This window comes from Ceratotherium simum, chromosome 6 (genome assembly GCF_057802395.1).
Source record: "Ceratotherium simum simum isolate JZ-2026a chromosome 6, ASM5780239v1, whole genome shotgun sequence".
In the NCBI taxonomy this organism is placed as follows: Eukaryota; Metazoa; Chordata; class Mammalia; order Perissodactyla; family Rhinocerotidae; genus Ceratotherium; species Ceratotherium simum.
In genome coordinates, this window is record NC_141905.1 from 18,412,605 (window position 1) to 18,436,413 (window position 23,809).

At 37.5% G+C, this 23,809-nt stretch overlaps 1 protein-coding gene across 1 annotated transcript in view; it reads left to right on the top strand.

The window, feature by feature from the left end:
• PCNX2 (pecanex 2) overlaps window positions 1–23,809 on the top strand; it is a 302,893-nt gene that overhangs the window by 92,520 nt on the left and 186,564 nt on the right. Inside the window, exons 14-15 of the mRNA XM_004432376.3 lie at window positions 495–605; window positions 1,672–1,763. Coding sequence (XP_004432433.2) covers window positions 495–605; window positions 1,672–1,763 — 203 coding nt within the window. The remainder of the gene's footprint in view (window positions 1–494; window positions 606–1,671; window positions 1,764–23,809) is intronic.

Consider the following 23,809-nt stretch of genomic DNA (forward strand, 5'->3'; position numbering starts at 1 on the left):
CTCTCAGCAACTCAAGTGCTTGAGGCAACAGAAGCACAGATCGAGGAGCTCCTTTGGCTCCAATTTTCTCTCCTTCCTCGCCTGCAGGAAGAGTTCCCCCTAACACCTGTCCTGTGGTTTTGCATGTTCCTATAGCTTTCCCAGTCCTTTTTCTGCCACCCTCATCTCCCCCAAGTCCAAGTCTGCTCTTGCCAACTGAAGACCAGTCTACGCTCTCACTCACCGTCCCGGAGGTCTCTGCTCAGTCTGGGCCTGCCCATACTCCTTTCCATGGCAGGCCTCTTCCCCAGGGGTAGCTCCTTGTTACCTCCACAAGCACATTTTCAGCTCAGCCTCCAGTCTCTCCTCTCAGCGGGTAGATGAGAGGAGTCCAGTGGTGCTCCAGGATTCCAGGGTGGGGCGGGCTGGTGGGAAGGGGAGGGAGGCCGGATGGCCGTGAGAACCTTGAGACAGTTCCTGCACACTTACTGTTGATCCTGTCTGTTCCCTTTCAGTATTTTTGTATTGCTTCCCTGCAATTTCCCTCCTCGGGCTCTTCCCGCAGATCAACACTTTTTGCATTTATCTTTTGGAACAAATTGACATGCTGTTTTTTGGAGGTTCTGGTAAGTTGTTTACATTCTATGCTTCCTGTAAAGGAGTCTGAAGTTCAGATAAGGGCTGACGACCCTCGGACATGGCATGAGAGCCCAGAGAGTTAGGTTTTCTGTGTCCTGAGCACGGAAACTACTTCGGTTTGGATCAGTCAGGTTGATGGTGGGCCTGTCTAGATTCATTCAGCCGAACTGAAAGTGGTCTTTACTTGCTTAGTAAAGACACAGGCAAAGAAAAGGGAGGAGTAGAATTCTCTGAGCTCTGGAATAGGTTTGGGGCCCTTCTAACTATTCTTTGGAAAAACAATTTGAGTGTGTGATTGTCTGTGAACGTGAGGAAGTGGATGTAGGTGTGTGCGTGTATGTATCTGAGCATGTACACGTATGAGTTAGTCTGCCAGTGTGAATGTGAGCCTGTGAATGTGACATGTGAGTGTGTGTTGTGTGTGTGCCTGTACAGACAGTGACCTGTGTCCTCTCATTTGGTATAGCACTTTAGATTCAGACCAAGGTGGGTAAAACCTCACCTAATACTTGGAGACTTTACACAGATTGCTTAACTTGAAAGCTTATTCTTCTCTAAATGGAAATAAACACAGTGATCTCGTGGGGTTGCTGTAAGGATTAAATGAAATCATGTACATAAAGCACCTCACACACACACACACACACACACATGAGCACTTGCTTGTCTTTATCTATCTATCTATCCATCTATCTACCTATCATCTATCAATCATCTGCTATTAGTCTCTCTCTCTCCCCTTTCCTCTGTTGAAATCGCTCTCCATGATCTTTATCTTGGCCAGCAGCTTTCCACGGTAAGCAAGGAGGTCTTCCTACCTCCACACGGCACGTTTACACCATCTTGCTCTTTTGGTTGATCACTTGGAGACTGTGATTGATTGACACCATAGATTTTTGGGATTGTCTTTGATTGATCCCATAGATTTATTCTTTGCCCTTTTGGCAGGCATTTTGTATTTGAAAGCTACAACCTTCTCTTCACTTTCTTACAACATTTATTGATTGTGAGACTTGCCCATGTAGAAAGGAACTGTTGGTGTTTGTGTTCCAGCTGTTTCTGGGATGACATCGGCCGTTTACAGCATGGCCCGGAGTGTCACAGCTGCCACTCTGCTCCACGTGTTCTGCTTCAGCGCCGTGAAGGTAGGTGTGAGGACCCAGGGCCTTCGCTGTTCTTCTCACATTCATTAAGTCAACTAAAGTTTTGAGTAAACAAATGTTTTCTCCAGTTACAAGAGAAATGGGATCCAAGCACATCAGGAGTAGCAGGGCCTGGCAGTGGTGTTAGGAGACACATTAAGATACCTGATGTGCCCTGGAGCACAAAGCCCACCTGGTCTGACCCCAGATACTCTACAAGTGTCTCTCTGGCATGGTCAATAAATGACACTAGGAGGGGCTTCTGCTTAACATCATGGTCAACAGGACTCGTGTAAACCTTCACTTCCTTCTGGAATACCACTCAGAGGATGGTAAAGGGATAAAATTGCATAAAGCTATATGGGCAGAGAACAGGGCAGGATATGACAGCCACAAAATTTTAGAATCTAGAAAACAGATGGACTATAGTCTATAGACTTATCCAGATGGAGAAAGCTGAAACCTAGGCTGGCAACAAGGGAAGCCTAAGATGATGAGAAAACAAGATAAGCATTAACTTTAGGAAAACAAAATGTTGTATCAGAAAAGAAACGTAAGTGTTGTACATGCATGGCTCAGCTGTGAATAGTATTTTGTGTTTATAATGATCTGAATAATAGTTATATCTATATGGAAGAATGGGGGAGGTGAAGTGTGTATGTACGTGAGCATTGGGGAGGTCTTAATCCTGTCTTGCATACTACAGAGTCAGCAAATAATATCTAAAATTTTTAGAAAATCAAGAAATAAGAAAATAAGCATGTGTTGTCTGGAAACATGGAAGTAAATGGGTGACAAAGAAACAGCTGAAAGGTGTTGCCTTCAGGAAGCAGGAATTGGGGGCAAGGAGATGGTGTGGGCAAGGGACCACTGCTATTCATTCTCAGTGTTGTAGAACTACAGAGAGTCCATCAAGTCTGAAAGCAATAACATATATAATGTTGCCAGAGGCATCTTCAATCAGTAAAAAAGTTAATTAATTCATATTATACAGATTTATTAACTTTATGGACACTCTGCATTTAGTGCTTTAAACCAAAGGTACCTCTTTGATAAAATAAAAATTAAATGTAAAAGAGTAAATAAAAATAGTGTATGTTCCAAGGGGTTTTTAATATATATGATATTTCATACTAACTTTTTAAAAAGATTAACTTAAAATCTTTCATTAAATTCATCAGTTCAGTGACAGAAAAATAATTGTTTATTCCCCTTTGTGAAAGAGAAGGAATTCAACGTTATCATCTCCCAATGCCTCACAGTTGAATTTATTTGTGGTACTCATTGGCATAATTCCCTCCCTGTCTCCTTCCATCCATTTCATAGGGATCTTTTCTTTCAGATAAAAAAAGGGGGGAGGGAAAAGGGGCAGAAGTTTCCTTTTTCTAATACACACAGGTAATTCATGTCTTGTGGTGGCTCTGTCTGGCACCATGCTTCTACTATCACGTAGAACAATAATTATATAATTAATCAGTGTTTCTGGTGTTCTTTCTTTCAAAGTGCATTCCTTTATTCTGTCGCAGGACCCCAGGTGTTTCATTCAGGAAGAGTACTTGGATAGGTACTGTCTGAGTGCTTGCACTTCCGAGGGCCTCTTTCTACTGCCTTTTGATGAAACAGCTGTGTATAAAATTTGGGGGTCACAAGCTTTTACTTGCAGGATCCTTTGTATATTGGCCTGTTGTGTTCCAGAGTTTGTTTATATATTTATTTTTCATTTATTTTTCTAAAAGTCTGGTTTATCAAGATGTAGTTTATATACTGCAAAATTCACCTTTTTAATATATACAGTTTGGTAAGTGTATATTGTCATGTAACTAAGACCACAGTCAAGTTCTAGAATGTTTCCACCAACTCAGAGATTCCCTCACGTCCCTGTTGTCAGTCTCTTCTCCCGACCCCATCCTTTCAGCACCACTGGTCTGATTTCTATGTTTATAACTTAAAAAAGTCAACTTTATACAATAAAATTCACTAGACTTGAATGTACAATTAGATGAGTTTTGGTAAATGTGTATAGTCAAGTAATCACCAACACAATCATGATACAGCACAATTCCACCACTCCCAAGATTTTTCTTCATGCTTCTTTACAGTCATTCCTCTCCCGTGCCCAGGTACCTGCAGCCACTGATCTGCTTTTTATCGTTATAGTTTTGCCTTTTCTAGAATTTCGTATAAATGGAATTATACAATATGTAGCTTTTTGAGTCTGACTTTTTGCACTTAGTCTAATGCTCTTAAGACCCAACCATGTTGTTGCATGTATCAGTAGTTTGTTTCTTTTTTATTCTGAGTAGTATTTCTGTGGTTATTTCCAGTTTTTGAACATTATGAATAAAACTTTTATAAACATTTGTGTACAGGTGTTAGTGTAAAGATATGTTTTTATTTATCTTGAGTAAATACCTAGGAGTAGGATTGCTGGATCAAATGGTAAGTCTATATTTAGCTTTATAGGAAACTGACAAACTGCTGTCCAAAGTGTCTGCACCACTTTCTATCCCTCCTGTAACCTTTGAGATTTCCAAGTGTTCCAAGTTCTTTCTAGCACTTAATATTGACAATTTTTAAAAATAGTAGCAATTCTAGTATGTACTAGTATCTAATTGGGGTTTTAATTTGCATTTCTCTAATAACAAATGTTGTTAGGTTTTCATGTGCTTGCTTGCCATTTGTACATATTCATTGGTGAAAAATCTGTTAAAATCTTTTGCCCATTTTAAGATTGCATTTTATGTTGTTATTATTGAGATAGAGGTTTTTTAAAAAAATATTTTGAATACAAATCCTTTATCAAATATATATATTGCACAAATATTTTTCCAGTCTATAACTTGTCTTTCCATTTATTTATTTTATTTTTTATTTATTTATTTTTTTTGTGAGGAAGATCAGCCCTGAGCTAACATCCATGCTAATCCTCCTCTTTTTGCTGAAGACCAGCTCTGAGCTAACATCTATTGCCAATCCTCCTCCTTTTTTTTTTTTTCCTCCAAAGCCCCAGTAGATAGTTGTATGTCATAGTTGCACATCCTTCTAGTTGCTGTATGTGGGACGTGGCCTCAGCATGGCCGGAGAAGCGGTGCGTTGGTGTGCGCCCGGGATCCGAACCCAGGCTGCCAGTAGCAGAGAGTGCACTTAACCGCTAAGCCACGGGGCTGGCCCCGTCTTTCCATTTATTAACAGTATTTTTCAAAGAGCAGAAATTTTTAATTATAATGAAGTCCAATTTGCCAATTTATTTTATGATTTGTGTTTCTTATGTCCTATCTAAAAACTATTTACCACATACAAGGTCACAAATATTTTTTTCCTAGAACCTTTATAGTTATAGCTCTTATGTTTAGATCTGTGATCCATTTTGTGTTGATTTTTGAGTATGATGTGAGATAAAGGTTGAGATTCACCAACATAATTGTGGAAAAGAGCAGCCTTTCCCCATTGAATTACCTTGGAACCTTTGTCAAAAAACAATTACTGGCTTTTGGTTTCTGGTCCAAAATGTAAAGAGTTTGGAAGTCATTGCTCCATCCTAACAATAATAAATAGTCGAGCAAACTGAAAAATCAACAACTCTTCTTAGATCCATCAGAGAAGTGAGGAAGCAGGGCAATTGCTGCCTCCAAAATTGGAGAGACAGACAGGTAGATACAGAGAGTCATGCAGAAACCTCCATGGGAACCAGTGCCGAGGTAGGGAGACCTAAACTGTAATTGATGACTTACCAGAGGCTCAGTGTGGACAAGCTTGAGAGTTAGTAACTCCATGGGGTCCCCATCATTAGGGAGTCTCCACACTTTTGTGAGTTTTACCCCCAGGAGCTCGACCAGGTTTTCACAGTGAGTATCAGAGAAAAATCCCCTCGTGCTTTCAGCAGGTGGAGTGGAAGAGTAGTCGTTTTGAAATATATGAGAGCATTCTATTCTTCTTAACAAGGCCTGCCCTCAAGATTTTACCAGATCCTAAACTATTGGGATTTTTCAGAGCCTAACTGACCTAGAGGAAGGGAAATGCCAAACTCCAGTTGGCTCTAACCTTCCATGCGGGGGAAGAGAAATACCCAATTCTAGCTCAGCCCATTGTAGCCATTCTGTCCCACCTGAGATGAGGGAGGACTCAGAGCATTTATGAAATTTGTAGTCCAGAGGCACAAGCTCATTAAAAGACTGAGAACTAATCATTAGGACTATAGAATACTTCTCTCCCCACACCTTAGCACCACATTACTAAGAGCCTGTTTACCGCAGTTCCTTTTACCCAGTACATCATGTCTGGCTATCAAGAAAAAAGTTGCAAAGCATACTAAAAGGCAAAAAACACAGTTTGAAGAGACAGAGCAAACCAGGCCTAGATATGGCAGGGATGTTGGAATTATCAGACTAGGAATTTAAAACGACTGTGGTTAATATGCTAAGGACTCTAATGGATAAAGTGGGCAGCATGCAAGAACAAATGGACAATGTAAGCAGAGAGACAGAAATTCTAAGAAAGAACCAAAATGAAATGGTGGAGATCAAAAACACAATGATTAAGAATGCTGTTGACAGGCTTATTAGGAGATTGGACACAGCTAAGGAAAGGGTCTCTACACTTAAGGTTATGTCAATAGAAACTTCCAAAATGGAAAAGCAAAGAGAAAAAAGACTAGAAAAAAAAAAAGATTATCCAAGAACTGTGGGACAACCACAAAAGGTGTAACATATATGTAATGGGAATATCAGGAGAAGAAAGAAAGAATGGAACAGAAAAAATATTTGAAGCAATAACAACTGAGAATTTCTCCAAATTAATATCAGGCACCAAACCACAGATCCAGAAAGCTCAGAGAACACCAAGCTGGATGAATGTGAAAAAACTATACCTGTGGATATCATATTCAAATTGCTAAAAATCAAAGAAAAAGAAAAAACTTTGAAAGAAACCAGAGGGAAAAAACACTTTACCTATAGAGGAGCAAAGATAAAAATTACATCTGACTTCTCCTCAGGAACTGCTGTGGATTGAATTGTCTCTCCCCAAAATTCATATGTTGAAATCCTAACCCCCCAATGTGATGATAATTTGGAGATGGGGCCTTTGAGAGATAATTAGTTTTAGATGAGGTCATGAGAGTGGGGCCCTCATGATGGAATTAATGCCCTTATAAGAAGAGGAAGAGACACCAGAGCCGTTGATCTCTCTGCTGTGTGAAGACACAGAGAGGAGGTAGCCATCTGCAAGTCAGGAACAGAGCCCTTCCCAGCACCTGACCGTGCTGGCGGCCTAATCTCTGACTTCCAGCCTCCACAACTGTGAGAAATAAAATTCTGTTGTTTAAGCCACCCAGTCTATTGTATTTTGTTATGGCAGCCTGAGCTGACTAAGACAGAAACTATGCAAGCAAGATGAGAGTGGAATAAAATAAAGTGTTGAGAGGAAAAAAAAAATAAGCCCACCAACCTAGAATTTTGCACCCTGCAAAATCATCCTTCAAAAGTGAAAAATAAAAAAAGACTTCCTCAGACAAATAAAAATTAAAAAGATTTGTTGCTAGTAGACATGCCTTGCAAGAAATCTTAAAGAAGTTCTTCAGAAAGAAGGAAAATGATATAGGTCAGACACTCAGAACTGCATAAAGGGAAGAGCATCAGAGAAGGAGTAAGTGAAGATTAAGTAAAAACTTCTATTTTTTTCTATTTTTGATTGATCTAACAGATAACAGTTTATTCAAAATAATAATAGCAACCACGTATTTGATTACATGTGCTGATATATATATACACACACACATATGTTTGTATATATATGTATATAAAATGACAGCAATGATACTAAGGATCAGCGGGAGGAATTAGGAATATTTAGTTACTACAAGGTACTTGCATTATCTATGAAGTGGTATAGTGTTATTTGAAAGTGGACTTGGATTAATTGTAAATGTATATTGCACATTCTAGGGCAATCACTAAAAAAAGTTTAAAAAGAAGTACAACTCATGTAAGAAAGGAGAGAAAATGAAATCATTAAATCAATTAAAACCATAAAAGAAAGACAAACAGTAGAAGACAAAAATAGGAACAAAGAACAAGGGCAATAAATGGAAAACAGTAACAAATATGGTAGGTATTAATCCAGCTATATCAATAATCACTGTACACATCAATGGTCTTAATACACCAATTGGAAGGCAGAAATTGTCAAAGAGGATCAAAGAACAAGACTTAGCTATATGTTGTCTACAAGAAATCCACTTTAAACATACAGACACATATAGTGGAAAAGTAAATGGATAGACCAAGATATACCATGTAACACTACTCAAAAGAAAGTGAGAATAACTATATTAATTTCAGACAGAGTGGACGTCAGAGCAAGGGGAGTTATCAGGGATAAAGAGGAGCATTACATAATATTAGAAGCGTCAATTCTCCAAGAAGACATAACAATTCTTAATATGTATGCACCTAACAACAGACCATCAAAATATGTAGAGGGGAAACTGATAAATTTTCAAGGAGAAATAGATGAATCTACTATCATTGTTGGACACTTCAGCACCTCTTCATCAGAAATGGACAGATCCAGCAGGCAGAAAATCAGTAAGGACATAGTTGAACTCAAAAGCACCGTTAATCAACTGAATATATTGATATTGGTAGACTACTTCATCCAACAACAGCAGAATACACATTCTTCTCAACCTCACGTGGAACATTCACCAGATAGAACACATTCTGGGCCATAAAACACATCTTAACAAATTTAAAAGAATGGGAAGCATACAATGTCTGCTCTCAGATCACAATGGAATTAAACTGGAAATCAATAACAGAAAGATAACTGGAAAATCCCAAAATACATGGAGATTAAACAAAACACTTCTAAATAACATGAGTCAAAGAAGAAAGATCAAGATAAATTCAAAAAGTATTTTGAGCTAAATGAAAATATAGCTTATCAAAATGAGTGAGATTCAGCAAAAGTAGTGGTTAGTGGGAAAATATAGCATGGAATGCATATATTAGAAAAGAAGAAAGATCTAAAGTCAAAAATCTAAGCCTCCACCTTAGGAAACTAGAAAAAGAGCAAATTAATTCCGAAGTAAACAGAAGAAAATAAATAATAAAAATTAGAGCAGGAATCAGTGAAAGTGAAAACAGGAAATCAATAGAGAAAATCAACAAAACCAAGAGCTGGTTCTTTGAAAAAGATCAATAAAGTTGATAAGCCTCTAGCGAGGCTAACTAAGAAAAAAAGAGAGAATACACAAATTACTAATTTTGGAAGTGAAAGAGGGGACATCACTACAGAGCTCATAGATATTAAAAATATAGTAAAGGAATATTGTATGCCCCCTCTATGCCCACAAACTTGATAACCTAGATGAAATGGACCAATTCTTTGAAAGACATAATCTGCCAAAAACTCACACAAGAAGAGATAGACTATCTGAATAGGCCTGTATATATTAGAGAAATTGAATAAATAATTAATAACCTTCCAAAACAGAAAGCACCAGGCTCAGCTGGGTTCACTGGTGAATTCTATCAAACATTTAGGGGAGAAATTATAGAAATTATACCAGTTTTCTACAATCTCTTTCAGAAGATAGGGGTAGAGGGAATACTTCCCAACACATTCTAAGAGGCCAGCTTTACCCTAACACTAAAACCAGACAAAGACATTACTAAAAAAACAAAACAAAACAAAAAAACCCCACAAAACTACAGACCAATATTTCTCATGAATAGATGTAAAAATCCTCAACAAAATATTAGCCAGTCAAATCCAACAATGTATAAAAAATTATACACCAAGACCAAGTGAGATTTATTCCAGATATACAAGGCTTGTTGAGTATGCAAATATCAGTTAATGTAATCCATCACATCAACAGGCTCAAGAAGAAAAATCACCTGATCAATATCAACAGGTGCAGAAGAAGCATTTGAAAAAATCCAATACCCATTTATGATAAAAACTCTCAGCAAACTAGAAATAGAGGGGAACTTTCTCAAGTTGATAAAGAGCCTTTACAAAAAACCTATGGCTAACGTCAGACTTCATGGTGAGAAACTGGAAGCTTTCCCACTAAAGTCAGGAACAAGGCAAAGATGTCCTTTCTCACCATTCCTTTTCAACATCACACTGGTAATCTTAGCTAGTGCAGTAGACAAGATAAAGAAATAAGAGGTACACTGATTGGGAAGGAAGAAATAGAACTTTGTTTGCAGATGACAGGATTGTCTATGTAGAAAATTCAAAAGAATTGACGAAAAAAAAAAACCTCCTGGAACTAAGTGATTTTAGCAATGTTGTAGATTAGCAAGGTTAATATGCAAAAGTCAATCAGTTTTTTATATACCGGCAATGAACAAGTGGAATTTGAAATAAAAAACACAATGCCATTTACATTAGCACCCCCAAAATGAAATACTTAGGTATAAATCTAACAAAATATATACAAGATCTATATGATGAAAACTACAAAACTCTGATGAACAAAATCAAAGAAGAACTAGACTCTCCATGGAGAGATATTCCATGTTCATGGATGAGAAGACTCAATATTGTCAACATGTCAGTTCTTCCCAACTTAATCCAGAGATTCAATGTAATCTCAATCAAAATCACAGCAAATTATTTTGTGGATATTGACAAGCTGACTATAAAGTTTATATGGAGAGGCAGAAGTCCCAATATAGCCAACATAATATTGAAGGAGAACAAAATTGGAAGACTGATACTACCCAACTTCAAGACTTACTATAAAGCCACAATAATCAAGACAGTGTGGTATGGGCAGAAGTATGGACAGATAAATCAAGGGAACAGAATAGAGAGCCCAGAAATAGACCCACATAAATATAGTCAACTAATCTTTGACAAAGGAGCAAAGGCAATACAATGAAGCAAACGCAGTCTTTTCAACAAATGGTGCGGGAACAACTGGGCATTCACATGCAAAAAGTGAATCTAGACACAGATCTTACACCCTTCACATTAATTACCTCAGAATACATAATAGACTTAAATGTAAAACACAAAATTATAAAGCTCCTAGAAGATAACAGAGGAGTAAATCTAGATGACCTTGGGTATGAGGATGACTTTTAGATACAACACCAAAGGCATAATGCATGAAAGAAATAATTGACAAGCTGCATTTCATTAAAATTAAAAACCTGCTCTGTGAAAGATGCTGTCAAGAGAATGAGAAAACAAGCCACAGACTGGGAGAAAATATTTGCAAAAAATCTATCTGATAAAGTATTGTTATCCAAAATATATAAATAACTCTTAAAACTCAACAAGAAAAACAGCTTGACTAAAAAATAGACTAAAACTTGAACATTTCACCAGTGAAGATATACAGATGGCAAATAAGCATATGAAAATATGGTCAACATCATATGTCATTAGGAAATTGCAAATTAAAACAACAGTAAGATACCGCTACACACCTACTAGAATGGTCAAAATATAGAACACTGACAACACCAAATACTGAAAAGGATGTGGAGCAACAGGAACCTCATTCATTGTTGGTGATGGTACAGCTGTTTTGGAAGAAGTTTGGCAGTTTCTTACAAAATAAAGACACTCTTACCATACCACCCAGCAATTGTGCTCCTTGGTATTTATCCAAAGAGTTGAAAACTTTTAAGTCCACAAAAAAACCTGCACACAAATATTTATAGCAGCTCTATTAATAATTGCCAACACTTGGGAACAATCAAGATGTCCTATAGTAGGTAAATGAATAAATAAACTGTGGTACATTCAGACAGTGGAATATTATTTAGCACCCCCAACACCCCAAAAATGAGGTATGAAGCCATGAAAAGACATGGAGAAATCTTAAATGCATATTACTACGTGAAAGAAACTATTCTGAAAAGGCTACATATTGTAAGATTCCAACTATATGACATTCTGGAAAAGGCAAAACTGTGAAGACAATAAAAGGGCCAGTGATTGCCAGCAGTTAGTGGGGAGGGAGTGATAAATAGGCAGAACTCGATGAAAATACTGTGTTAGGGCAGTGAAACTACTCTATATGATACTATAATGATAGATACCTGTCATTAGCATTTGTCAAAACTCATAAGATGTACAACACCAAGAGTGAACCCTACTGTAAACTAAGGACTTTTGGTGATAATAATTTGTCAATGTTCATCAGTTATAACAAATGTACCACTCTGGTGCAAGATTTTAATAGTGGAGGAGAAGTGTGTATGTGGGTGCAGCGGGTATGTGGTATCTCGCTGTACTTTCTGCTCAATTATTCTGTGAAACTAAAATTTTGCTGTGAAACTCTAAAAAATAAAAGTCTATTAAAAAATCAATTATCCAGATATGTGTGGGTCTATTTCTGGGCTGTATTTTATTCCATTGTTCTATGTCTGTTATTTTGATTATTATACCTTTATAATAAGTCTTGAAATCAAATCATGTGAGTGTTCCAATATTATTCTTATTTGTCAAAAACTTTCAGCTATTATAGATCTGATTTCTTTCTTTTTTTTTTTAATTTTTTGTTTATTGCAGTAACATTGGTTTATAACATTGTAAAAATTTCAGGTGTACATCATTGTACTTCTATTTCTGCATGGACTACATCATGTTCACCACCAAAATACTAATTACAACCCATCATCACACACATGTACCGAATTATCCCTTTCCCCCTCCTCCCTCCCCCCTTCCCCTCTGGTAACCACCAATCCAATCTCTGTCCCTATGTATTTGTTTATTGTTGTTATTATCTACTACTTAATGAAGGAAATCATACGGTATTTGACCTTCTCCCTCTGACTTATTTCACTTTGCATTATACCCTCAATGTCCATCCATGTTGTCACAAATGGCTGGATTTCATCGTTTCTTATGGCTGAGTAGTATTCCATTGTGTATATATACCACATCTTCTTTATCCATTCGTCCCTTGATGGGCACTTAGGTTGCTTCCAAGTCTTGGCTATCGTGAATAAGGCTGCAATGAACACAGGGGTGCATGTACCTTTGCAAATTGGTGTTTTCAAGTTCTTTGGATAAATACCCAACAGTGGAATAGCTGGATCATATGGTAGTTCTATCCTTGATTTTTTGAGGAATCTCCATACTGTTTTCCATAGTGGCTGCACCAGTTTGCACTCCCACCAGCAGTGTATGAGAGTTCCCTTCTCTCCACATCCTCTCCAACACATGTTGTTTCCTGTCTTGTTAATTATAGCCATTCTGACGGGCGTGAGGTGATATCTCATTGTAGTTTTGATTTGCATTTCCCTGATAATTAGTGATTTTGAACATCTTTTCATGTGTCTGTTGGCCATCTGTATATCTTCTTTGGAGAAATGTCTGTTCAGGTCTTTTGCCCATTTTTTAATTGGGTTGGTAGTTTTGTTGTTGTTGAGATGCATGAGTTCTTTATGTATTTTGGAGATTAAGCCCTTATCAGATGTATGGTTTGCAAATATCTTCTCCCAATTGTTAGGTTGTCTTTTCGTTTTGTTGATGGTTTCCTTTGCTGTGCAGAAGCTTTTTAGTTTGATGTAGTCCCATTTGTTTATTTTTTCTATTGTTTCTCTTGCCCGGTCAGATGTGGTGTTTGAAAAGATGTTGCTAAGACTGATGTCGAAGAGCGTACTGCCTATGTTTTCTTCTAGAACTTTCACAGTTTCAGGTCTTACATTCAAGTCTTTAATCTATTTGGAGTTAATTTTTGTGTATGGTGTAAGGTAAGGATCTACTTTCATTTTTTTGCATATGGCTATCCAGTTTTCCCAACACCATTTGTTGAAGAGACTTTCTTTTCCCCATTGTATGTTCTTGGCTCCTTTGTCAAAGATTAGCTGTCCATAGATGTGTGGGTTTATTTCTGGGCTTTCGATTCTATTCCATTGATCTGTGTGTCTGTTTTTGTGCCAGTACCATGCTGTTTTGGTTACTATAGCTTTGTGGTACATTTTGAAATCAGGGAGTGTGATACCTCCAGCTTTGTTCTTTTTTCTCAGGATTCCTTTAGCTATTCGGGGGCTTTTGTTGTTCCATATAAATTTTAGGATTCTTTGTTCTATTTCTGTGAAAAATGTTGTTGGAACTTTGATAGGGATTGCATTGAATCTATAGATGGCTTTAGGAAGTATGGACATCTTAACTATGTTAATTCTTCCAATCCAAGAGCACGGAATATCTTTCCATTTCTTTGTGTCTTCTTCAATTTCTTTCAGAAATGTTTTATAGTTTTCGTGTACAGATCTTTCACCTCTTTGGTTAAGTTTATTCCTAGGTATTTAATTCTTTTGCTGCAGTTGTAAGTGGGATGGTATTCTTAATTTCTCTTTCTGCTACTTCGTTGTTAGTGTACAGAAATGCAACTGATTTTTGTATGTTGATTTTGTATCCTGCAACTTTACCATATTCGTTTATTACTTCTAAAAGTTTTCTGGTGGATTCTTTAGGGTTTTCTATATATAAAATCATGTCATCTGCAAATAGTGACAGTTTCACTTCTTCCTTTCCAATTTGGATCCCTTTTATTTCTTTCTCTTGCCTGATTGCTCTGGCTAGGACTTCCAATACTATGTTAAATAGGAGTGGTGACAGTGGGCATCCTTGTCTGGTTCCTGTTCTTAGAGGGATAGCTTTCAGTTTTTCACCATTGAGGATGATATTAGCTGTGGGTTTCTCATATATGGTCTTTATTATGTTGAGGTACTTTCCTTCTATACCCATTTTATTCAGAGTTTTTATCATAAATGGATGCTGGATCTTGTCAAATGCTTTCTCTGCATCTATTGAGATGATCATGTGATTTTTGTTCTTCATTTTATTAATGTGGTGTATTACGTTGATTGATTTGCGAATGTTAAACCATCCCTGCATACCTGGAATAAATCCCACTTGATCATGGTGTATAATCTTTTTAACATATTGTTGTATGCGATTTGCTAGTATTTTGTTGAGGATTTTCGCATTGATGTTCATCAGTGATATTGGCCTGTAATTTTCTTTTTTTGTGTTGTCCTTGTCTGGTTTTGGTATCAGGGTAATGTCAGCTTCGTAGAATGAGTTAGGGAGCTTCCCCCCCTCCTCAATTTTTTGGAAGAGTTTGAGAAGGATAGGTATTAAGTCTTCTTTGAATGTTTGGTAGAATTCACCAGGGAAGCCGTCTGGTCCTGGACTTTTATTTTTGGGGAGGTTTGTGATTACTGTTTCGATCTCCTTACTGGTGATTGGTCTATTCAAATTCTCTACTTCTTCTTGATCCAGTTTTGGAAGGTTGTATGATTCTAAGAATTTATCCATTTCTTCCAGATTGTCGAATTGGTTGGCATATAGTTTTTCATAGTATTCTCTTATAATCTTTTGTATTTCTGAGGTGTCGGTTGTAACCTCTCTTCTTTCATTTCTGATTTTACTTATTTGTGCCTTCTCTCTTTTTTTCTTGGTGAGTCTAGCTAAAGGTTTGTCTATTTTGTTGATCTTTTCAAAGAACCAGCTCTTGGTTTTATTAATTTTTTCTATTGTTTTTGGTCTCCATTTCATTTATTTCTGCTCTGATTTTTATTATTTCCCTTCTTCTACTGATTTTGGGCTTTGTTTGTTCTTCTTTTTCCAGTTCCTTTAGGTGCATTGTTAGATTGTTTATTTGAGATTTTTCTTGTTTGTTGAGATAGGCCTGTATTGCTATAAACCGCTTTTGCTGTATCCCATAAATTCTGGCATGTCGTATTTTCATTTTCATTTGTCTCCAGGTATTTTTTTATTTCTTCTTTGATTTCTTCGTTAACCCAGTCGTTGTTCAGTAGCATTTTGTTTAATCTCCATGTATTTGTGGCTTTTCTGATTTTCTTCCTATAGTTGATTTCTAGTTTCATACCGTTGTGGTCAGAAAAGATGCTTGGTATTATTTCAATCTTCTTAAATTTATGGAGACTTGTTTTGTGGCCTAATATGTGATCAATCCTGGAGAATGTTCCAAGTGCATTTGAAAAGAACGTGTATTCTTCGGTTTTTGGATGGAATGCTCTGTATATATCTACTAGGTCCATCTGTTCTAGTGTGTCGTTTAAGGCCAATGTTTCCTTATTGATCTTCTGTTTGGATGACCTATCTGTTGGTGTAAGTGGAGTGTTCAAGTCCCCTACTATTATTGTGTTACTGTCTATTTCTGTTTTTATGTCTGTTAATAATTGCTTTATATATTTAGGTGCACCTACATTGGGTGCGTAGATATTTACAAGTGTTATATCCTCTTGTTGGATTGTTCCCTTGATCATTATGTAATGCCCTTCTTTGTCTCTTTTTACAGTTTTTGTTTTAAAGTCTATTTTGTCTGATATGAGTACTGCTACCCCAGCTTTCTTTTCATTGCCATTTGCATGGAGTATCTTTTTCCATCCCTTCACTTTCAGTTTGTGAGTGTCTTTAGGTCTGAAGTGTGTCTCTTGTATGCAGCATATATATGGGTCTTGTTTTTTTATCCAGTCAGCCACCCTATGCCTTTTAATTGGAGCATTTAGTCCATTGACGTTTAAAGTAGCTATTGATAAGTATGTACTTACTGCCATTTTTTAACTTTTTTTTTTTTTTTCCCCTCAGTGTTTTAGTAGTCCTTCTCTGTTCCTTACTTCTTCTATACAGAATTGATGGTCACTTTAGTTTGACCTCTGTCTGAAAGCTGTACTCTTTAACTACCCTCCTCCCTCCTTTTATGTTTTTTATATCATATCTAACCTCTTTTTTGTGCATTTGTATCCATTACGTTCTAATCGTGGAAATAGATAATTTTTCCTATTTGTGGTCTTCTCTTTTCCCCTTAAATCAGTCCCTTTAACATTTCTTGTAGCACTGGTTTCTTGGTGACAAACTCCTTTAATTTTTGCTTATCTGGGAAAATTTTGATCTCTCCTTCCATTTTGAATGATAACCTTGCTGGGTAGAGTATTCTTGGCTGTAAGTTTTTTCCTTTTAGCACTTTAAATATATTGTGCCATTCTCTTCTAGCCTGTAAGGTTTCTGTAGAGAAGTCAGCTGATAGCCTTATGGGGTTTCCTTTGTACGTAACTTGACATTCTCTTGCGGCTTTTAGGATTCTCTCTTTATCTTTAATTCTGGACATTTTGATTATGATGTGTCTTGGTGTGGGCCTCTTTGGGTTTATCTTGTTTGGGGCTCTCTGTGCTTCCTGTACCTGGATGTCTGTTTCCTTCCTTAGGTTAGGGAAGTTTTCATCTATTATTTCTTGAAATAGATTCTCTGACCCCTTGTCTCGCTCTTCTCCTTCCGGGACACCTATAACACGGATGTTAGCGCGCTTGATGTTGTCCCAGAGGTCCCTTAGACTGTCCTCAGTCTTTTTAATTCTTTTCTCTTTTACCTGTTCACCTTGGGTAATTTCTTCTAGTCTTTCGTCCAGCTCGCAGATCCGTTCTTCTGTATCCTCTACTCTGCTTTTGAGTCCCTCTAATGAATTTTTCATTTCCAGTATTGTATTCTTCATTTCTGATTGGTTCTTTTTTATATCTTCCATTTCTTTGTTGAAATTCTCACTGAGTTCATCTATTCTTCTCCCCAGATCAGTGAGCATCCTTAACACTCTTAGTTTGAACTCTCTGTCGGGTAGGTTGCTCATTTCTGTTTCACTTAGTTCCTTTTCTGGGGTTTTGTCCTGTTCCCTTACTTGGAATGTATTCTTTTGCCTCTTCATTTTGCCTCTTTCCCTGTGCTTGTGTCTACGTATTAGGTAGGTCAGCTACGTCTCCTGCTCTTGGATAGGTGACCTTATGTAAGTGATGGCTTAGGAGGCTTCCAGTGTGCTTCCCTCAGTTCTCAATGTTCCAGGGGTGACCCCTGTGTGGGCTACGTGTATCCTTCTGCTGTGGCCTGTTTGCTCTCCCTGTAGGCGCCCAGGGAGGCTGAGTTATGCTCCTGGCCAGCTGTTGTATTGCTCAGCTGCTTGTAGTTGTTGTGGGCCCTTCAGTCTCTTTATCAGGTGTGGGGAGCCCCAGCACAGTTGGCTGCAAGTTCTAATACCACATTTGTGTTGCAGTATTTCTTTTAAGTGAGTAGGCCCCCACCGTGGCAGGTTGTTAGGCTCAGGGCCTTACAACTGCTGTAAGCCTCTAGCCTATTAGGTCTCTTGTCAGCTCTCTGAGGATTGCAGCTGGGTGGGGCTGGCCTCAGGCACAGGAGCACCCAATTGTTTCAGGCTTTGGAAGGTGGGGCAAACCCCCTATGTGGGTCTTTGAGAAGCACAAGTCTTCTGCAGCTGAGAAGCCCTGCCGCCCACAGGTCCACACACACAGTCAACACAGTCCTGCCCCGTGTGAGCGCCCCGACCTCCCCAAGCGGACCCAGTCTCTTCAAGGCGGGAGCCCCACACACTCCACCACTGCCCCACACTCTCCACCCGCTCCTTGTGCACACCCTGCCCTGCTCAAGTCGGCTCAGTTGCCAGGCTGCAGAGAATCCAGTCACCAATCTATGCAGGCCCACAAGTTGCCTGAGGGCTTGTTGTTGGGTGGGGCCAGTCTCTAGGGTGGGCTGCCTGCCCTGGCTGAGCTGGATTAAATCGGTGCTCTAGCGGGTGGGGCAGACCCTGGGCTAGCAGGCCTCAGGGAGAACTCCAATGGCGTCTGTGTCAGCACGCCCACACCAGGCCACAACAATGGCCGCCGCCAATGTCTCAGTCCCTGGAGAGGTCTCACCCCTCACTGAGATGCACTCAGGCCCTATTAGGTGAGTCTCTTGTCACCAAAGCACTGTACACCTTTCTTTCTGGTGATTTTAGGGTGCTTCCTGAAACGGGTGAGTTTGTGCGCGGGCCCTTTAAGAGCCAGTTTTAGTTTCTTTGTGAACCGGGTTTTCTGGGGGTACTCCCCAGTGTTTTAGTAGCAGGTACAGTCAGATATTATGCCGCTGGTCTCGATTGTGCTGGGTCCACAATATGCCCACAGCGGGGGTGCTCCCCGGCTCAGAGCCCCGCGTCTCCAGGGAGGCTGCGTACCTGTGAGCTGCTCCCGGCAGCCGTGAAGCTGGCAGCTTGTGAAGGCGGCGTTTTTCCTCTCCAGAAGGGAGTCTCTGCCTCTTCCACCTCAGTTAGGATTGTCCGTTGTGGCAGGAGTTCCTCTCATCCAGTTTTCAGTTCTGTCTCATGGGTAATTTTTCCACGAGTAGTTGTAAATTGGCTGTGTCCACGGGAGGAGGTGAGTTCAGAGTCTGCCTACGCTGCCATCTTGACTCCGCCTCCTGATTTCTTTCAATATAAGTTTTAGAATGTGTTTTCCAATTCCCGCAACAAAAGCCTGCAGAAATTTTGATTGAAATTATATTGAATTTATAGATCAGTTTGGGGATAACTGACATCATAACAATATTGAGTCTTCTGATCGATGAACATGGTGTTGCTTCATTTATTTGAGTCTTTGTTAATTTCTTTCAGAAATATTTTGTGTTTTTCAACCTGCAATTACTGCACATATTTTTCACATTTTACTAGTTATTTCATGTGTTTTATGCTATTGTAAGTGGTATTGTATTGTGTGATTTAAATTTCCAATTGTTCATTGATAGCATATATAATTAATTTCTGTATATTTTGGCTTGTAACTTGCAACTAGTAAGTTGCTAAATATACTCATTAGTTATAGTGGCCTTTTTTGTAGCTTCTTTGAGATTTTCTTCAAATATAGTCATGTTGTCTGTGAATAAAGACAGTTTTATTTCTTCCTCCAATCTGTATGTCTTTTATTTCTTTTTCTTGCCTTATTGCACTGGCTAAAGTCTCCAGGGCAATGTGGCTAGGACTGCTCAGATCAGAAATTTTTACCTTGTTCCTAATCTTAGGGGAAAAGCATTCAGTCTTTCACTTTCACTATTAAGTATAATGCTAGCTGTGGGATTTTTTTAGATACCCTTTAACAGACTGAGTAATTTCCCTTAGATTCCTAGTTTGATGGCAGCTTTTATTGTTAACGCATGTTGAATTTTGCCATATGCTTTTTCTGCATCTATTGAGAAGACTATAATGATTTTTTTAGTCTGTTGACAGGGAGAATTACATTGATTGACTTTTGAATGTTGAATCAATCTTGCATTTGAAAGATGAAGCCCAGTTGTTTGTAATATATTATCCTTTTTATAGTGCTCAGTTTTATTTACTAATATTTTGTTGATCTATAGTCATAAGGTTTCTAGTTCTCTATTTTTATTTTCTGGTAATGCTTTGTCTTGTTTTGTTATAGGGCAATGGCCCATAAAATGAGTTGGAAAGTGTTTCCTACTCTTCTGTGTTCTAAAAGAGTTTGTATAGAATTAGTATTATTTATTTCATATGTGTCTGGTAGAATTCATAAGTTGAAGCCATCTGGGCCTGGAGTTTTCTTTGTGGGAAGGTTTTAAACTATGGATTTAGTAAATATAGAGTAATTCAGGTTATCTGTTATTGAAATAGTTGTGTCCTTCAAGTAATTTGTCCATTTTCTCTGCATTTTCTAATTATTGGCAGAAATTTATTCATAATTTTTTTTATTATCCTTTTAATGTCTATAGTGTTTGTGGTAACGTCTCCTCTTTTCCTAACATTGGTAATTTGTACCTTCTCTTTTTTTCAGTCTGGCTAGAGGTTTATTAATCCTTTTGAACTTTTTATGTAATAATATTTGATTTTATTGTTTTTATGTTTTATTTTCATTGATATCTGCTCTTATCTTTATTATTTCCTTCTTCATGCTTACTTTGGATATAATTTACTCTTTTTTCCTGATTTATTAAGATAGAACATACATTATTTTATGCTCTTATTAAATGATCAATTATCTAATAAAGAGATTACAATGATAAATTTATCTGTTTTATTTTACCCTTATTTTTACAATTTCTGTTAATGTTCATTGCTTTGGGTAGATCCATCTTTCCATTTGGTATCGTAACTCCTTCTGTCTGAAGAACTTTCTTTAACAAATCGTATAGTGCAAGTCGACTGGTAGTGAATTATTTCAGCTTTTGTATGAAACATTTTTCATTTTGCCTTCATTTTCTGAAGCTATGTTCACTGGTATAGAATTCTAGGTTAACAGCTTCATTTCTGTTTCCTTTCAATACTTTCAATATGTTGTCCCATTTTCTTTTGGATTATATAATTTCTGATCAAAATCTGCTGTTATTCCAATATTTGTTCCTCTGTTAGTAATGTTTATTTTTTCTCTGGCTACCTTTGAGACTTTTCTCTGTCTTTGGTTTTCAGCAATTTGACAGTGATGTGACTAAGTGTGTGGTGTTTATTTTTTATTTTACTTAAAGTTCTCAGAACTGTTTTAATCTGTTCTTTTTTTAATTGTTTTTTCTAAATCCTTGACCATTATCTTTTCTGCTTTATTCTGTTTTTCTTCTCTTTGTGGGCCTCCAATTATGTACATGTTAGATAATTTAATATTTTTCCACACCTTTTGGATGCTATGTTCTTCTTTTCCACTCTTTTTTTCTTTGGATTTTCTTTTGAATAATTTTTATTGACCCATCTTGAAGTTCACTAATTCTTTCCTCTGCTGTGTCTGGTCTGATGATGAGGTCAGCAAAAGAATTTCTTTTATTTCTTACATCATGTATTTTTATTCCTAGCATTTCCATTTGATTTCTATATATAGTTTCCATTTCTCTTTTGAAATTACCCCTCTGTTTATGAATATTATCCACCAATTCATAGATCCTTTAACATATTAATTATAGTTATTTTTAAGTTGAGATTTTATAAATTATCTGGCTTTTTTTTTACAGTCAAAAGGTGAGCCATATTCTTGTGGATTTCTACACCTGAAGTGGAGGCATCACTCATCAATATTTAGTTTTGAGGAGAACAAGAAGGAGACTAACTCGAATTTTTCGTGAATTCTTGTAGAATTCTTTCTTTTCTTCTAAAAAAAATAAGCAATAGACAGTGACTAGTCTTGGTTCTCTTTCTTTAAGTTTCCTGGAAAATTGTGCCCATTCTCACTTTTCATACTGAAGACTCTTACAAATAGGAAAAGTTTCCCCCTCTTGTTTTTTGATTAATGCCATTATTGATTTTGTTTACATGATCTGTTTTTAATTTTTTCACAGAGTTTTGTTTTTGATTGTCTTTCATGTCTCTCATTCCTTTTTTCATGATTTTCCTTTCTTTATATTTTTCCTTTGTGTTCTGGTATAGTTTCTAGAGTTTCTCCTTTCAACAACAGCAGCAAATATTTATTGGGAATTTCTCATGTACTAGGAACTATACTAGGTATTTTACATATTTTATATGATTTATTGCACACAGTGTTCCTGTGAGACAAGTACTATTGTTATCCTAATTTTACAGTTATAAGTGTTATTCTGCATTGTTCATTGTATGGTTTTCTGCTAAATTGAAGTGTGAACCATGGCATTCATATTGTTCCTCCTTCATAATTGCTTGTTTACTTTTAAAGTGTTAATGTACTTTTGAATCTTTTGTATCAGATCTTTTCTAAAAATTTTTTTGCTTTTATTTTTGAAGTAAATATGTTTTAGAAAGCATTTTTAAGTGATGTCTAGAGAAATATTTCATTTTAAGGGTGCTTTTTTTTTGTCTTATATTTTCTCTTATCTTCATAAGGTTTTCTTTGACAACCTACTATTATCTCTTTTCCATCCACAGAGTTGTTTTGTTTTTGGCCTCCATAGTGTTTAAAATTAGTTTGCAGCCAACATTTAAAATTAGGCCATTTGATCTAAAAATATGATTCTCCTACTTCTGTTAAATAATTTGAAGCTCTGGCAACACTGGGCCCACGTTCCCACTTGGTAACAACCTGCTGAAACTGAATAGTGACTCACAGCTCCCCCAAACTCACAGGTCTCATCATGCCCTGTTATCTCTTACACCTGGCCCCCATATTGTAGGTATGGCATCAGTCTGCACGGGTGGACATTAGATTTCATGATCCCTGTCTTACAGTGAAGTAGGAATTGAGCCAGTTTCTGTCAGAAAAGTTTAAGGCTCCCTGACCAAATCTTTCCAGAGGTACCTCACATCTAAAATACAGGAAGAAAAGAAAACAAAACGAAGCATGTTCCAGTAACATACTACCGGTTCAGATATAATTTTCCCCTGGGAAAATGTGTTATTCGTGGAGTTTTAGGTAGTTATATCAAGAAGCTTCACCACAGGCAGTCAATATGAATGGAATACCTGGGGCAATGGTTGTCTCTATTTCATCCTCTTTGCTCCAACATTTTTGCCCGTGAACTGACCAAGTAAAACCTGCTGACTCCAGGACACTGGGAGTTTCCAGATACTTCCAGTCTACAGATGTGCAAGTCTAACTGTTGTGTTGTCTGCCAATCCATGGCCTACCTCAACTCCAGCCCTCTCGCCTCTGATTTAGGTGATGTCAGCAGGGGTTTAGCAAGATCTTTTCCTGCTTACGTCCTCAATACGCTACTCTCTCTCTCAAGTGGAGAGTGAGAATTGGGGTTGTGTGTCAGACCTCAAAACATTCTTTCAGTCTCATCTCATCTCTAAGGTAAGATCTGGCATAAATTCCTCAGAGCCTGTGGCTTATGCACAAGTACCTTTTCTGATTCCTAGTGTGGATTTACGCTTTTCTCTTTTTGAGTATTTTATTGGCCATTTATTGGGAGGGGGAAAGCTAGTTCCCTGTGTTAATACCATTTTGACTAGGACCCTGCACTTCTTCACCTTTCTTTGCAACCCTGAATAGCAAACAGCATCTGATGTAAATATTATTTTCTTTGGTTGATGGAAATGGGAGCATGCAAGCTCTCTGTAACTGATGTAGGAGCTGAAAAGTTCACATTCACTGGTAGTCAACATATATTTATTTGTTTAGAAGTGACTCTGCCAGGTACTACAGACATATGAAAGGAGAAAAAGTCAGTTCTTTCTCCTCAGGAATTTAACATTCATCAAAGGTGATGATATGCTGTGGATGATTAGAAGAGAGAAAAACGGTCAGAGAATGTGGTTGTTCAGCTCAGCCTTCAAATGTTTTGTCATTGGGCTGAGAACTCTCCCATAGAATATGCAGTCA